Genomic DNA, 18286 nt, shown 5'->3' with positions numbered 1-18286 from the left:
CTAATTTTGTTATGATGGAGGCCATGATTAGCTTATTTTACAGATAAGAAGATATAGAAAGTTTAAATAAAATAATTTGCCCTGTATTTCAGGGGGTTTTTCCCTATAATTTTTCCCAATCACAGTGCCAATAACAATAATTCAATTAATAAAAAACTGAACAATTTTACAGTTATATGTCAGTTAATCCCTACTAGGCAAATTACTTAGAATGTAATATCCCAACTTTGGTACAGGAAAAAATTTTTTTATAATATAAATTAAAAACATTACTTGTAATAGACTGTTCTTTAAAGAGGTTAAAAAAACAAAAACACAAAACATTCTACAAATATTAAGTTTTCTAGCAAAAGTTTTAAGTATGTAATTCTCACAATAAGGCACTTCTATTCTCATTTAAATGTTTCATAGAAAGTTCTCCATTTTTTTGTAATCAAGTCTTCATAAATTATACAGTAATGTTGTTACTTCAAGTAAAACTTTATTAACTACTCAATTTTGGAATAATTTCTTTGTCTTTACTTGTGAATAGAATGGAGTTTAAGTAACAAATCCTAAATGAACGTACTCTTGGTCTGTTTCAGATTTAGAGAACTATGATAATGTTTTACCCTGTTGATCTTGTTCAAGAATCTTGAAATCTTCCAAAGCAAGACTGTTTAAGGCTGCTGGTAAAATGTATTCTGATGTGCCCTTACGTAATACATTATTTGTTTCCAGATTCTTCACCAAGCACGCGGCTTTAATCCATCTTCGAGTTGCTCTGCGTTCTTTCTGTAGGCAAGTTTTCATTTTCCTTCTTAAGCTTGCTATCTCCTTTTCCAGTTTAATTATCCTTTTTTTTGCTTCCATAGGATTCCTGAAGGCATAACTGTGTTCAAGTAGTACTTGCTGACTACTAATGCTTGATTTTAAATTAGATGGTCCGGTTGGTGTACAACTGTTGTTTTTCTTCAAAAGATTCCTTGACTTGAGTTTCTGAGCCAAATAAAATCAGAGGGTTGAATATAAATTATGGAATATCACAAAAAAGCAAATTCTGTCCAATTTTGGATAACAGTACTTAAACTGCTCTTTTTGGAACCAGACAATGCCCTTCCCAGGTTTCTTTCAAATAACTGAATATGATTCTATAGATTTAAAAATTTTATTTGCAATATTCTCACCAAGACCAATATAGAATGCATTTAGACATTTGTGATACTGATTTGATCTCTTTTTAAATACTATTCTCTCAATTTGATTAATATTTCAGACCTGTGATCCTACTTAATAAAGACATACCTAAGAATCAAGCTCCTGAATAGGTTTACTTATTAATTATGCACAGTTATATCATACTATCAAGGATTTAAGATCTGGCTAGAAAACTTCTGTCCAGATAAGAAACCCGAGGACCCTTTTTTCCCTTTAATTTCTTTCATTCAGGTAGTCATCAAGTCCTATTAATTCTACCTAAATATCTCATCAGGATGTTTAGAATCTTCCCATCATTCTTAATGCTACTACCCACATCAGGCCCATATCATTCATGTCTAGCTTGAATATATTAAAAACTTTATTGATCTCTGGGCTCATTTTAATCCTCACTAATCTATTTCCCTGACCAGTAATGCTGAAGAGCTGAAGTTGAACGGTTCTATGAAGACCTACAAGACCTTTTAGAACTAACACTGCAAAAAGATGTCCTTTTCATTATAGGGGGCTGCAATGCAAAAGTAGGAAGTAAAGAAACACCTAGAGTAACAGGCAAATTTGGCCTTGGAGTACAGAATGAAGTAGTGCAAAGGCTAATAGTTTTGCCAAGAGAACACACTGGTCATAGCAAACACCCTCTTCCAACAACACAAGAGAAGACTCTACACATGGACATCACCAGATGGTCAACACCGACATCAGATCTATTATATTCTTTGCAGCCAAAGATGGTGAAGCTCTATACAGTCAGCAAAAACAAGACCAGGAGCTGACTGTGGCTCAGATCATGAACTCCTTATTGCCAAATTCAGACTTAAAGTGACGAAAGTAGGGAAAACCACTAGACCATTCAGGTTATGACCTAAATCAAATCCCTTATGATTATACAGTGAAAGTGAGAAATAGATTTAAGGGACTAAATCTCATAGACAGAGTGCCTGATGAACTATGGATGGAGGTTCGTGACATTGTACAGGAGGCAGGGATCAAGACCATCCCCAAGAAATGCAAAAAAGCAAAATGGCTGTCTGAGGAGGCCTTACAAATAGCTGTGAAAAGAAGAGAAGCGAAGAGCTAAGGAGAAAACGAAAGCTATACCCATTTGAATGAAGAGTTCCAAAGAATAGCAAGGAGAGATAAGAAAGCCTTCCTCAGCAATCAATGCAAAGAAATAGAGGGAAACAGTAGAATGGGAAAGACGAGAGAGCTCTCAAGAAAATTAGAGATACCAAGGGAACATTTCGTGCAAAGATGGGCTTGATAAAGGACAGAAATGGTATGGACCTAACAGAAGCAGAAGATATTAAGAAGAGGTGGCAAGAATACACAGAAGAACTGTACAAAAAAGAGCTTCACAACCAAGATAATCAGGAATATGGTGTGATCACTCACCTAGAGCCAGGCATCCTGGAATGTGAAGTCAAGTGGGCTTTAGGAAGCATCATTACGAACAAAGCTAGTGGAGGTGATGGAATTCCAGTTGAGCTATTTCAAATCCTAAAAGATGATGCTGTGAAAGTGCTGCACTCAGTATGTCAGCAAATTTGGAAAACTCAGCAGTGGCCACAGGACTGGAAAAGGTCAGTTTTCATTCCAATCCCAAAGAAAGGCAATGCCAAAGAATGCTCAAACTACCACACAATTGCATTCATGTCACACGCTAGTAAAGTAATGCTCAAAATTCTCCAAGCCAGGCTTTAGCAATACGTGATCCGTGAACTTCTAGATGTTTAAGCTGGTTTTAGAAAAGTTAGAGGAACCAGAAATCAAATTGCCAACATCTGCTGGATCATTGAAAAAGCAAGAGAGTTCCAGAAAAACATCTATTTCTGCTTTATTGACTACGCCAAAGCCTTTGACTGTGTGGATCACAACAAACTGTGGAAAATTCTTCAAGAGATGGGAATACCAGACCACCTGACCTGCCTCTTGAGAAACCTGTATGCAGGTCAGGAAGCAACAGTTAGAACTGGACATGGAACAACAGACAGGTTCCAAATAGGAAAAGGAGTTCGTCAAGGCTGTATATTGTCACCCTGCTCATTTAACTTATATGCAGAGTACATCATGAAAAGGCCTGGGCTGGAAGAAGCACAAGTTGGAATCAAGATTACCAGGAGAAATATTAATAACCTCAGGTACGCAGATGACATCACCCTTATGGCACAAAGTGAAGAGGAACTAAAGAGCCTCTCAATGAAAGTGAAAGAGGAGAATGAAAAACTTGACTTAAAGCTCAATATTCAGAAAACTAAGATCACGGCATCCGGTCCCATCACTTCATGGGAAATAGATGGGGAAACCGTGCAAACAGTGGGTGACTTTATTTTTGGGGGCTCCAAAAGCACTGCAGATGGTGACTGCAGCCATGAAATTAAAAGACGCTTACTCCTTGGAAGGAAAGTTATGACCAACCTAGACAGCATATTAAAAAGTAAAAACGTTACTTTGTCAACAAAGGTCCGTCTAGGCAAGGCTATGGTTTTTCCAGTAGTCATATATGGATGTGAGAGTTGGACTATAAAGAATGCTGAGCGTAGAAGAATTGGTGCTTTTGAACTGTGGTGTTGGAGAAGACTCTTGAGAGTCCCTTGGACTGCAAGGAGATCCAACCAGTCCATCATAAGGGATATCAGTTCTGCGTGTTCATTGGAAGGACTGAGGTTGAAGCTGAAACTCCAATACTTTGGCCACCTCATGAGAAGAGCTGACTCATTTGAAAAGACCCTGATGCTGGGAAAGATTGGGGGCAGGAAGAGAAGGGGACGACAGAGGATGAGATGGCTGGATGGCATCACCGACTCGATGGACATGAGTTTGAGTGAACTCTGGGAGTTGGTGATGGACAGGGAGGCCTGGTGTGCTACGGTTCATGGGGTCACAAAGTGTCGGACACGACTAAACTGAACTGAATCTATTTTCTGCCACTAGCATAATTTTGTAACAGATTTGATGTTTTAATACTGGCTACATTCTTCTTTGCCTATTTTCTAAAGAACAAAAAAATCTTTACATGGCATACTATACCATTTAGGATCTCACCCCATTCTGCCATTCACCATCCTAATTTTTATTCCAAAAATATTAAAACTTTTAGTTCCCACATTATGTCATCAATTTCATAACTTTGTGTCTTTCATTCATTCAACAAACATTTATTGAAACAACACAACAGTGAACAAGTAAGATAAATATGGTTCCTGTCCTCATGAAACCTAAAAACTGGCATTCTTTCTGCCTAAAACAACTGGCAGGAGCTCCATTTTCATCTTTATATTCCCAGCATCTAACTTGGATTTCGACATATGTAAAGCTTAGTAAATATCTGTTGAAAGAATAAATGATCAAAGTGTCAAAACCAAGGTATACTTCAAATTCAACAAACATCTGAGTGTGTACTATGTACCAGGCACTATTTGAGGTTGAGGATTCAGAAGTGAAATGCTTGCCATCCTGGAGCTTTTCTAATATCTGTGATGTTAACATTAATAATTAGTTTACCACAATCTCCTCTCTCTTCTCTCCCATTCAGATATTAACCATGTAGATTTACAAATTTACCCATCAAAAATAACTCAAGAAAAGCAGTTTTTTTTTTCCTCTTTCAGAGGAAAAGATATCTGTCCTTTTTTTCAAAGCTAAATTTTTTACATTTTTTTTGTTCATTCTACCCCTTAACATTTCAGTGACCCTGTCTTTCGCAGCTAGCTTTTCTCTTTTCTGATCAGATCTTCCTTGAGTAGATAAAACATTGTTTTAATCCATTCATACTATACCTTAAATTTCTCCTTCAAATAAATTTCCCCTTCAAATAAGATACAAATAAGTATCAGTTGCTCATACTTATTTTCCACTCATCCCTCAACTCATTAGTTTTTGTTCTGTTTGTACTACTGCAGCTGCCCTGTGCAAGGTCAAGAACTCTCTCCTAAGTTCCAAACTCCAAGCTCAAATCCAATCTAAATGCTGGAGTTCTACAAAGTTTTCTGTTATGCCTCCCTCTGACCTTATATTCTTTGGTCTGACTCTGGTATTCTTTGGGTGTGCTGCCATGAAAGCACTTATCACACATTATTTGTATGTCATCCTAAAACCAGGGCAGAATGATGCTAGAGGTTTCATTAAGATTTTTCAGTTTAACCAATGGGTCAGTTATTGATAAGAATTAACAATAATGTAGAATTCCGATATGATAAAACAGTTTGGATTGGGGAAAGAATAATAGAATCAGGAGATCTGAGCACTAATTCTAGCCTGCATCTTTACTGCAATTTTCCAACTTCCTTGAGCTACAGTATTATATTTGAATTTCAATATATTCTGAATCATTCCATTTTACAAACAAAAAAGGATGGATTCTAAAAATGGAGTTAAAGAAAAGCAGCATTACCTACCATGGACTTTATATGGGTACAAAAATCAAAAATGGTTGGAACAGCATCCATTTTAAGTCGTCTAGTTTGTCCTGTTAGGTCAAAACAGGAAGCTTCAAAGTGCTTTGAACAAAGAAAAGTATGTTTTCCTGGCACAAAATTTTTGCGCCTAACCAGGCGGACCCATTCTTTTCTTCTTTTAGGATCCAAAGGAAACCTTAAAAAAAAAAAAAAAAAGAAAAAAAGGGCAACTCAAATTCCAACTATCACACACTTCTGGTTGCACTAAATAGTCAAAAGAAATTTTGAAAAATGACAATTTAAAATGTCTTCCATTTATATAACAAATTAAAATTTTCTAATATCCAAACACTGGAACAGAAACCAATTCATGTTCATTTTTATAAGTTCTTAAAACTTAATAAAAAACTAACTTAAGTAGATCAGTTTTTCAAGGTCTTAAAAAGAGACATTTCTTCCCAAACTAGTCCTTAACAAGGGAGAAAAAATAAGTAAAACAATTCAAATTTATGTGAAACCATTGTAAGCAGGAATCATTTCACAATGATTTGATCTGCTGTTGATATACATGGTCAAGACAATTCAGATAATCCACAGATTAAATTTTATCAAGACAGATTCTGGTATTCCTCCCTCTGTGTTCATTATGATACTTACCACATGCTTTGTAATTTTTCATTTTAAAAAATTTCCAGTGAAATGAAAGATGATCAGTTTCTTGAGGACACGGATCATTATATCTTTTTATCTATCTTTACCACTTAGGTATTGCCTTGCAAATAGTTGGGACTCAACAAAAATGTGCTTAGTTACTATAAATATAGAATATATAAATTAATACTATACTATACTACTTTCATGAAGTTAAACTGCATATATTTTTGAAAAATGAACTCTTAAGCTATGTAGTACAGTTGAAAGCACAATTACTACAAGAAGTAAAACACTAATGACAAGCCAGTTGGAATGTTTTTCCTATTTATTTCAAAAATAAAATACAGTGATATCACCCAGTGTACAGCTGTTAAGGAAGAGAAAAATATAAGGGACTTCTAAAAATTCTGAAGGCAGCTGTGCTGTGAAGTGAAAGTTGCTTGGTTGTGTCCCACTCTTTGTGACCCCATCGACTACAGAGTCCACGGAATTCTCCAGGCCAGAATACTGGAGTGGGTAGCTGTTCCCTTCTCCAGTGGATCTTCCCAACCCAGGGGTTCTGAACCCAGGTCTCCTGCACTGCAGGTGGATTCTTTACCAGCTGAGCCACCAGGGAAGCCCAAAAATACTGGCGTGGGTGGCCTATCCCTTCTCCAACACATCTTCCCAATCCAGGAATTGAACCAGGGTCTCCTGCATAGCAGCAGATTCCTTACCAGCTGAGCTATCAGGGAAGCCCCTGTGTTGACGGACTTGGAAATAGAAGAATCAACATTCACATGCAATAAGTTTGAACTGAACTCTTTAGTTTGACTACCTTATCCTTTAAGTATTAATTATGAACTCACTAGTGCCTAAAAAGAACAATTAAATTTATGTTAGAAGATCCTGTGGCTCCAAAGCCCCCAGCTGAAGATTCACTAGAACAGCTTTGGCTATATTAGATATACTAGGGTTGCTCAAATTACCAGCAGGGAGGGGCACAGTGATGAAAGCCCAGGTTTACCTATACACCCTGCCATCTCATGTCCCCATTCCCCACAACCTCAAATACACCCTGATCTGAAGGCAGCATTTGTATGTCACTCTACAGTTCCTGTATTGTCTTAAGGTACTTTTATTCTATTTCATTAGACACTTCTGATGGAGAAGTAATCTACTCTGTTAGCTCTCACTTCTTAACAATAATGTATTCTCACTTCAAAGCTCTGTTCCAATATTTAATGATTTGAAAATCCTCCTGAGGACTGAGCTAAAAATTAAGCTATTAATTCATTAGCACACTTCTTGCTGGGACCTCAATAAAGGCTCAGAATAAATAAGTACTATCAGTACTATCGGAGAAGGCAATGGCACCCCACTCCAGTACTCTTGCCTGGAAAATCCCATGGACGGAGGAGCCTGGTAGGCTGCAGTCCATGGGGTCGCTAGGAGTCAGACACAACTGAGCGACTTCACTTTGACTTTTCACTTTCATGCATTGGAGAAGGAAATGGCAACCCACTCCAGTGTTCTTGCCTGGAGAATCCCAGGGACGGGGGAGCCTGGTGGGCTGCCGTCTATGGGGTCGCACAGAGTCGGACATGACTAAAGCGACTTAGCAGCAGCATCAGTACTATTTTTTTTTTTTTTTTATAGTAAGGGTGTTTACTGTCACTTTTTTATCACCAGTAATATTAAATACTTTACATCTTCATTCTTTTTTTTTTTTATTCCTTTATTTCTCATGTGTTCCCCATCCTGAACCCTCCTCCCTCTAGTACTATTGTATTAGCATTTGTATAAGACTCTTCAGATATATGAAGACTGTCAGATATTATTTTTCATACCCACCTTTAGCTCTTTTTTAAATAATGAAATCAATGCCTCCAACTGGACCTTAACTTCATCAAATTCTACTTCGTTTAATACTCAGTTTAATAGTACTGAGTACTATTAAATAATAGTACTTACATAATAGTATTAAATAATACTCATTTTCCTAACAAGTTTTTCATGATCAGAAGACTTGGTTAGATGTTCCTGTATCATATAGTACAAATATAACTGAATTCCAATTGTTTACTATCTCCACCACTAGATCACAGGTTTCTCCTGGTTAGAAGCTGTTTATTTCACTACTTTATCCTGTTAAGTAAGCATTCAATAAACTTTTCTGAGTGAATCAATGAATACACAAGCTAGTGGAGTTAGTTTGGCATTACTAAATAATCTTCAGATTATCTGTGTTGAAATAAAATAAGAATAATCAACAATTTTATATTTTAGTTTGGATAATGTTTTATAAAGATTAACCCGAATTATGTTTTTCACATGTTGTTTGGATTTTTTCCCAGCAAACCCAAAGGGTGAGTGAAACAGCCTGTAAGCTGAATTTAAGTAATAATAAATCCTGTAAATATTAGTTTTAAATAAGTGAAGTAGTGTTAATAGATGGATATATTCTTTGCTACACAAAAATAGAAGCAGGCTTTCAGAAGCATTAGATGTTTTGGAAAATCACTCAGTATTTTAAACAGTGCTACTTTGCTAGGGTCTTTAATAAATAACTGAATGTCTCTAACATTCCAAGCACTGTCCTAGGCACTGAAGACATGGTGCTAAATAAAACTGACCTACCTTTATGATATCCCCCTTTTTTGAGGGTATACTGTAATGAGGAAGGTACAGAATCAAACAGCTTGAGGTAGCAGAAAAGAGTGGCCAAGAACAGTTTCTCTGGAATCAAACCAGGTATCAATCCTGGATCCTTCATATAATAGCTGGGTGACTTTAAGGATGTTGTTTAACCTTTTTAGGCCTCAGTTTTATCACCCATAAAGTTGAGTAATAATGAACCTAGTGGGGTTCTAGGAATTAAATGAGACAATGTGAGTAAATGCTTAGCTCAGTGCGTGTGTGTGTGTTAGTTGCTCAGTCCTACCCGACTCTGTGACCTCATGGACTACAGCTTTCCAGGCTCCTCTGTCCATGGGATTCTCCAGGCAAGAATACGGGAGTGGGTTGCCATTCCCTTCTCCAGGGAATCTTCCTAACCAAGGGATCGAACCCAAGCTTCTTGCACTGCGGGCAGTCTCTTTACCATCTGGGCCACCAGAGAAGCCCAGCCCAGTGTATAGTACATGGTAAATATTAAATAAATAGTTTTTATTATTGGGTTGGCCCAAAAAGTTCATTTGGGCTTTTCCATAGCGTCTTATGGAAAAACCTGAATGAACTTTTTGGCCAACCCAATATTACAAATGTAATTACAAGCGTAATTATATGAACTTAGAAAAGGGTAAGTACAGGATTGCATGGAACCATAATAGGAAGAGCTAATTTCATCAAGAAGCCTTAAGAGAGTATGGGAATTAGCTAGGGAAATGGTAGTAGTGAAGAAAAGAGTATCTTGGGTACAGGGAAGTGTTATGACATGAAATGATGATGGAGGGCCTGCTAAGATAAAGAGTGATTTTGAATTTTATCCAAAATGGTATTGGTAAGTCATCAAGAACCTAATTTAGAGGTGACTGTTAACAGAAAATGTTTTAACTGGTTGTTAAACACAGCCATGATTAAAAATTATGTAAGTTTGCATTTAAGTAGATTAAAAACAAAGGTAATACATATTAAAAACCCAGCACCTAGTTACTTTACTATTATCTACACTCTTAGGTTACTTATATGTATGAAACCTGTATGAAATAAATGATACAGAATAGGGTAATATTGTACATTTCTTCCCAACTCCACTATCAGTGATGTCATGTTGGTAGCTTAAAACCAGTTATGGTTGGGAGTATTTATATCCTGCAAATTGGACAAACACTACAAATCAGGGCTTTTGCCCTTCCCCGGAGATCCTGTTGTTAAACATTTAGCAACACACCATTTACTATAAAAGAGCAGTTAGAAGGACATGAATGGAAGCAGTGAACCACTTAAGAAGTTGTTTTAATACTCAATTGAGAGGGAATGGTAAGAAGTCAAGGGAGGATAACCTCTCAGCTTCTGGGTGGCTGGTGTTTCCTTTTATGAGAAAGGGAAAATGGGAAATGTAGTTTTTGGGGAAGGACAAGTTCAAGAGTACAGTTTTAGTGTGCTGAATGTGAGGAACTGAAGAGATGGGGGAAATAATTGAGACACTTCATCTAAAGGTCTAAAACCCATTGGAGATTTGGACTGGAAGTACAAATTTAGGAGGCATTTAGGAGGCATCAACAAGTAAATATTAACCAAGACCATAGGAACAGCTGCAATCCTTTTGATGAGAATGGGCTAGGCGATAGAGTGGTAGAGGAGACTGAAGTTAGGCCAAGGAAGTAAGATGAAAATCACAAAATTAGTGTCAAATAATTCAAAGTAGAGAGTATTTCAGGGAGGAAATGATCACATGCCATGAAAAAAGATGTAGGAGTGACAATTCATGTTAGCTAGAACAGTTTCCAAAGATTACTGGGGAGACTCAGTCTGGAATGGGCTGAGGAAGAGAGAAGAAAAATGGGGACAATAAGTTTAGGCAATGTAAGTTGTATACGGGGATAGAGTCTACCAATGGCCTAGGAAAGGAGTGAATTAAATGTTAATTATGAAATAGGAATTAATTTCATTATGAATAATGCTATTTTAAGGCCTAAACTTCTGAGGTGACACATGAATATGTTAATTTCATAGCAAGCAAATGGTCAAACGTGGAAAGGAGGTGTGTTAGTGTACCACGACACATCTCCTAAACATTCCTTGCTGGTGCCGTGACTCCACCCTCTTCCTCATTTTCCAAATCAAATTACCATATACAATAATTTCTCCTCAAACATTTCTCAAATCTGTCCACTTCTTCCCATCCCTACTCTCAGTACTACTCTAGTCTAGGCCACTGAGTCTCCCTTATTTTATTACAGGGTCCTAACTTTTTTCTCTATCAATCTAGGGCTGATTGTGTCAGCATCAGAAGTACATTGTTTAGTTCCACTGAGCTGCATCAGGATTTCCCTGTGAAATAGTAGGTATGCTAACATTCTGTAATAAGCTCCTTTCTCGTCAAATTCATCTCATGATGATGCTTAACCAGCACTTTAGGTAACAATGTAATTTGCTACACTGCAGCCTGAGGGCTTTTTAATATGGAAATCTAATCACTCCATTCTTTGTAAGCCTTCCATAGCTACTCAAGAACTCACTGGATAAAACAGAAAATCCTTAAAAGTATTGTACAGGACCAGATATATGTCATCTTTTGCTCTCATTTGAAATTTCACATCCTTTGAGAAGTGTTATTTGACTTTCCAAAGCTAAATTAGGACTCCCTGAAAGTCTCTTCTGTGGCATTTAACCATAATTATTTGTCTGTCTTTCTTATTCCAGGAAGGTTAAGAATTTTCTGGATCCTTAGCACCGTGTCAGGTGCTAAGAGCTTGGCACATATTCAGTTCAGTTCAGTCACTTAGTTGTGTCCGACTCTTTGCAGCCCCATGATGCCACCATGGACTGCAGCATGCTGGGCTTCCCTGTGCATGACCAACTCCCCAAGCTTGCTCAAACTCATATCCATGAGTTGGTAACGCCATCCAACCATCTCATTCTCTGTCCTCCCCTTCTTCTCCTGCCTTCAGTCTTTCCCAGCATCAGGGTGCTTCGCATCAGGTGACCAAAGTATTGGAGCTTCATCTTCAGGGTTAGTCCTTCCAATGAATATTCAGAACTGATTTCCTTTAGAATTGATTGGTTTGATCTTGCAGTCCAAGGAACTCTCAAGTCTTCTCCAATGCACTGATGCTCCAACAGTTCAAAAGCATCAATTCTTCAGTGCTCAGTTTTCTTTATAGTCCCACTCTCACATCCATACATGACTACTGAAAAAACCATAGCTTTGACTACAGGGACTTTCGTTGGCAAAGTAATATCTTTGCTTTTTAATACATTAGATAGATCAATGAATAAAGCACTACATTTTCATGACATACATGAAAAACATAAACACCACAAGGATTTTGTTTTTTAAGTGGTAACTTTTAATAGGGGGTACATTTAGTCATAATGAGGTGGGAAGAAAGGTCAAGGATATCATTTTCTGAATTCTAAGATCTTATTAAGTTGCAAAGTATATAAATGCAGAACTGTTTGTACTTAACTTTTTGAATGCTTCTTTTCTTCAAGCATATGGCACGCACTTGCAGAGAAGGCAAATGTTCACCGAGTCATTATTTCATGTAGTATTCAACGTGCTTTCCAGTGTTCTGATTTGACAGAATTAAAGAATTTTGACTGCTTTTCAGCAAACGAACGAAGAACGTAACCTGGGTTCTTTGTATACTACTCTGTTCTAGTAAGAATAGAAATCTTATCTTTTCCATTTTCATTCACATAGCTTAATTCTACTGCTATTAATGACAATTTCTCCGCAGTTACCGTATGTGACTATCAGAAATCTTAAACGCTTCCCATGTCAATATAGCTAGTGAGAACTGACTAATTATAACGGGAACGTAGTCCGCTTTTTAGGTGATTGCTGACTTGAAAAGGAAGATCTCGCTTCCTCTTATGGCGTCATTAACATCAAGACGTGGTCGAATACATAAGAAATAAAAAAGCAGAAAATTAAGATATCCTCCTGTCGCTTTCTAGAGAAGGACTAATCACTGTACAGAACTTGAGTAAACCTTCCCCGAAGGGAGAGAAAAACTGGACAGATTTGAGAAACACAAAAGCCAAAAATGATGCGTCCCTGCTACTTAACAGCTAAGTTAGAACTAGTAGAATCCTCTTGTTCTTCTCACACAAGTGATACCCAGTGTAGGAACTCCCGTTTCCGTCAGCCCCACTCCCTGCCCAGGTTACCTGTGGAAGCTGATGTTAATGTGCTTGTTGTAGGTAGTAGCACAGCCCGCCGCGGCGCAATTGGTCGGCATTTCCCTTTACACCTCATTCGGCGCTGTCTTAAGCCTGATTTGAGGCACGGGATGCTACGCTTCCTTCGGGCGGACCCTAGGCAAAAGAAGCTGGGGAAGGGCCCACCGAGCTGAGTTGCCAGAGATGGCTGGGAAGAAGGGGTATGTGTGTGTATGCGTGTGCGTGTGTGTGTGTAGCTGGTGGGGAGCGGGAGGGGTCAACCTGCCCTTTCTCTTTATTAATATGGCGGACTTGGGCCGGCAAAGCCGACGGTCCTGGAGCTCCAGTCGCTCCCGTTTGCCTTCACCAACATGGCGGACGCAACCCGCCCTCTCCCCGGCTCCCGAAAGGGAGTGGGACTATATAGCGTCTGTTTAGCTGCAGGCCACCGAGCAATTAGACGAGGTGTGCCCCCCTATCACTATGAAACTCTCTCGAGGCCAAGATTAAAAACAGGCCCGCCTACCCCGCCACGCACCCTAAACCCCCAAAGGCCAGTCAATAATAGGTACGAGCCTCAGACTGGAAAGATAACCTCAAAGCGAGCGGCAATAAAAAGAAAGACTACAACTCCCAGGGAGCATCGCGCTGTCCTAATTATTATCGCGTGGACTGGGAGTCTTGTTTCCGGCGTGCGGCAGGAAGTGACGGCCGAGCAGCCCAGAGCCACTTTCTCGCGAGGCGGAAGAGCCCCGATCGCGGAGGAGCAAGGGGGCGCTAGGGTAGGGAAGTGGGTTGCGACGGTCCGGCGAGAAAGAGCTGGGGTGCGGGGAAGTTGGGGAGCAGAGCCCGCTAGGTCTCCAAACAGGATAAGGCCGCACCGACCGGGTCCGTTAGGGAAGAAGGAAACCGAAGAGGAAGGCAGTAGTCGGGCGGATCCCCGGATAGAGGGCTAAGGTTGTGTGGAAAGCGCTGCTCCCGGGATGGCGACCGCAGATACTCCGGCCCTGGCTTCCAGTGGCCTCTCGCCTAAGGAAGAAGGGGAGCTTGAAGATGGGGAAATCAGCGACGACGACAATAACAGTCAGATACGGAGCCGGAGCAGCAGCAGCAGCAGTGGCGGCGGGCTGTTACCGTACCCGCGGCGAAGGCCTCTTCACCCGGCCCGGGGCGGTGGATCCGGCGGAGGCGGTGGCTCCTCCTCGTCGTCGTCCTCTTCTCAGCTGCAGCTGAGGAATTTCTCACGCTCGCGGCACGCGTCAGAGCGGGGCCACCTCAGGGGACACAGCAGCTACCGACCCAAAGAGCCGTTCCGGTCTCACCCGCCCTCTGTGAGGATGCCTTCCAGCTCACTGTCCGAAAGCAGCCCCCGGCCTTCGTTTTGGGAACGGAGCCACATCGCCTTGGACCGTTTCCGTTTTCGAGGCAGGCCTTACCGGGGTGGGAGTCGCTGGAGTCGGGGACGAGGAGGGGGTGATCGAGGAGGCAAGCCGGGGGGCAGACCTCTGGGAGGAGGAGCGGGATCCGGATTCGGCAGCAGTCAGAGCTGGCGAGAGCCCTCTCCACCTCGGAAGAGTTGTATCCTTAACGTGGCGGTCTGCCCTGGGTGTGTCACTAAAGTTCCCTTTAGCGTCATTACTAGGTATGAGATGAGTAACTTTTCTGAACCGTCAGAACCGCTTGTTTGTCATTGTGTCAGAATACTTAACGTAGGTGGTTCGTTGGTAAACCTCGTGTGTCAAACTGTCGCGTTGTTTCTTAAAATTGCTTGACTGGGTATATTGCTTTTTTAATAGTAACTTGTTTTGGACGGGGGCCAAACTAGTGGAATCTAAGTGTAAAATCAGATTTGAAATACTACATCACAAGCCCAGGTTTCATTAGCCTTTGTTGTTGTTAGTAAACTTTGTTATGTGAAGTTGCCTTAGATTGTTAGAGGAAGAAAAAAGTATTAGCCATAAAAAGTCTGAGGAATACTGTTGCTTATATCGTATTGCACTGTCACATTGAAGATTATGAAGTTTCGTTACGCCGAATCCTACTGTTTTTATTTGTGGTTCTGTTTTTTTTTGTTTTTTTTTTGTTTTTTTAACCTGTCTTGATTTATTCTTATACATTGCTGCGTTTTAAAGTTGGGGGGGAAAAATCCTGGTGTCACCAACTATTAATTCGGAGGTTTGAAATTCATGTATCTTTGGCAGAAGCTTTACCTCCTTAACTTCTCTATTTCTTATGTTCATATTTTGGGCATTTTATAACTCTTGGTGCTGACAGTTGTGGACTAGGGAGAGAATGAAACTTACCAGAATTTTAATGCATTGGAAACCATGGGTTTATGGGGAGGTGGAGCTAATGGAGAGGTTAAGGAGGAAAATAGCAAATATCTGATTCTTGTCCCCTCTAATCTTATTCTTAGTTATCTTAAACATTCCTGAGTTTATTCATCTGAGAATTTGCTATTTTAAGATGTGTTTATAGAACTATCCTTTAAAAAAATTTTTTTTAAGTTATACATATGTGTTTCAAGATACAGCAAAGTGATGCAGATGTATATATTATAGTAATTATATTAATATTCTCTTGCAGATTATTTGTAGAACTATGTCTTGACATACTCCATGATAACTGCCTAAAAATAGTTTGTTGAGAATACTTATTGCTGATTGTAATTTCCATGCTGTGATGAGTTTTTAATATATTTATTATATATGAAACCTACATGTAATGACATTTGTTGGGGAGACACTCAACGTTATTTTCACAGAATACTTAAGACCAAATGGTCTTTGCCAGATATCAGGATAGAAAGAGGACCAGAAATGTAGTTTAGATAAGGAGGAGGAGCTTCTGATGCTAGTGCTCTGAAAAAACTTATGCAACCACAAGTTGGGTCAGGAGCACGCAGGACTGTTTCAGAAAAAATATCACTTAGGTGTTTAACTTTTAAAAAGAAAATGTTCTTTGAATAAAGATAGAAAACCTTAGCCCAAGATATTTTTTTTAAGCAAGGATTTATTAGTTGTCAGTTCTGAGCCTAAGAACAGAAGGGCTGTTTAATTACAGACACGTAAATTATTTAAGAATACAAAAATGAGGTTTGACAGAAAACAACGAAATTCTGTAAAACAATTATCCTTCAATAAAAAATTTTAAAACATAAAAAAGGAATACAAACATGAATGAAACTTGTGTGTTGAAGAGACAAATGTTAATTATATTCAGTGTAAAAAGTTCAAATTGAGGTATGTAAAAAGTACTATGGGAGCTTAAAGTTTTTTCTTAGTTTATTTTATGTTAGAAAGGAGGTGATGCCATGGACTTGCCTACTTCCTGCTTTTGCCTTCTTTTTGTCCATGCATTTGATATCAATTTGGCTTCTACCATATATATGCCTTTGGAGCCTGGTAGGCTGCAGTCCATGGGGTCGCTGGGAGTCGGACATGACTGAGCGATTTCCCTTTCACTTTTCACTTTCATGCATTGGAGAAGGAAATGGCAACCCACTCCAGTGTTCTTGCCTGGAGAATCCCAGGGACGGGGGAGCCTGGTGGCTGCTGTCTGTGGGGTCGCATAGAGTCGAACATGACTGAAGCGACTTAGCAGCAGCATATACCTTTATTGTTAACCTTAGATGTTTTTATTAATGAACAGGCATATGGTGTTGTGAAACAAGTATGGCAAGTATCCAGTCTGATTTCTGTAGTAACTTATCAGAAATGAGCTGTCTTGCTGTTTTTCTTTTCACACATCCTGCACAAGGATGATTGTTTTGATTCTCTGCTCATTGTTTTCTTTGAGGTGTATCAGTAATCCATCCTAGAGGTGGAATTCTTTATAAGAATTTATGAAGAGAAACATAGTTCCCAGCCACTTTTATGTAACGTGAGCAAATAAATTTTGTAATAAAAAAAAAATTGTAATAAAAGATTTTGTTAAATTCCTTTAATACCATGATTATACTAAGTTTAATTTTTATTTCCACTGTGTGATTGTAACATTTTTATGTTACAAGAATTGCATTAAGAAAGAGTAAGAGTTATTCTGTGACTTATTTCCATAATGTAGAAGTGAAGTAGCATGAGTACAGGTAGGTATTTTTTAAAACTTTTTCAGTAATAATTAAAATATGCTAGATGCAGCTTTAAAGAAATAGAATAAACCAGATTCTGTTGGAGGTAGTTATTTTCATTCTTGTTCATTTTTAATTTTCCGTATTGATAGGCACTTAGTCAGTCTTAGCATATGTCTCCTTTGGATGGCTGCTGCTTAAACTTTCAAATCTGGTCATAGCTAACATAAACCAGGTTTCAGTTAGAAACTCCATGTTGACCAATTTTATATTAAATCATTTAAGTGTTGGTTTCATTCTAACTGTTCTGTGTAGGTAGAAGTAGGACACTTCATTTAGCCTTGAAGGAGATTAATTAGTCATAGTTCAATTGATTTTCCTTTTTTTCTGTCCTTTAGTTAATTTTTTGTTAGTGTATTGAATCTTTTCTCTTTCTGAATATATCCAAGGACTCTAGTCTTATTTTTTTAGTTGTTGTGACTCCTCTGAAAAAGTGAGATTTAAATGTAGATAATTCCCCAAGTTTATGTACAAAGAGTATGTAATGGTGGGGTCGGGGAGCAAGTAATTATCTAGCTTCATATAGCGAGGGGGCCTTTGAATTGGGGTAAATTTGAAGACCAGAAAAACCTAGACACAAAGCTATGCATAAATTGTGATAAACCTGGACGAGATGAGATTGGAAGGGAATCATGAAAGCATTATATGCCATTGTAAGGATTTTGGACTCTATTCTTAGTGAGATTAAAACAAGGGATAAGATCTGATTTGTGTTCTAGAAAGATTAACAATAGGATGGAAGATGGCTTGTGGGAGATAGAACCCCAAATATCACCAGGCAGAACTATGGGAGTGCATTAGAATGCTCAAAATGAAAAGAGAGAGACTAAGTAGGACTCACTGGAGAGCACTATTGTTGCAGCAGTTGGGAGACAGAGGTGTCATTAAAGACCAAAAAAAAAAAAACCAAACCCCAAAACCTAGAGAAACAAACGAAGAGTGGAGTTACGGAATGCTGCAGAGAAATCAGATAGAATAAGGTTTGAAAACACGATGGATAAACTCAGCCAGCAGAAGCCAGATTCCATTTGGTTGAGAAACACAGGTAATGAGAAACTAGTATTATTTCAAGAAACCCAGCTGTAAAAGGAGATCAGAAAAC

The 18286-nt window shown here is 38.8% G+C and overlaps 2 protein-coding genes across 5 annotated transcripts in view; one reads left to right on the top strand and one right to left on the bottom strand.

The window, feature by feature from the left end:
- Window positions 1-459: 459 nt before the first annotated feature.
- THAP2 (THAP domain containing 2) lies at window positions 460-13728 on the bottom strand. The gene is given in 4 exon segments (XM_086398676.1): window positions 460-599; window positions 601-978; window positions 5592-5787; window positions 13065-13728. Coding segments are annotated over 4 exon segments (690 nt in total). The 5' UTR covers window positions 13136-13728; the 3' UTR covers window positions 460-554.
- Window positions 13729-13813: 85 nt separating this feature from the next.
- The window catches only part of ZFC3H1 (zinc finger C3H1-type containing), a 50742-nt gene continuing 46269 nt past the window's right edge, over window positions 13814-18286 (top strand). For all 4 annotated transcript variants that reach the window (XM_086398673.1, XM_086398671.1, XM_086398672.1 and 1 more), the window contains exon 1: window positions 13814-14633. In XM_086398673.1, coding sequence (XP_086254799.1) covers window positions 14039-14633 — 595 coding nt within the window. In that variant the 5' untranslated portion in view covers window positions 13814-14038. The remainder of the gene's footprint in view (window positions 14634-18286) is intronic.

Source organism: Bos grunniens, chromosome 5, assembly GCF_055505025.1.
Source record: "Bos grunniens cultivar Pamir isolate PY7600 chromosome 5, Bosgru_T2T1.0, whole genome shotgun sequence".
Classification (NCBI taxonomy): domain Eukaryota; kingdom Metazoa; phylum Chordata; class Mammalia; order Artiodactyla; family Bovidae; genus Bos; species Bos grunniens.
The sequence above is the reverse complement of the archived record's forward strand: the minus strand, read 5'-3'. Positions and strand labels throughout refer to the sequence as shown.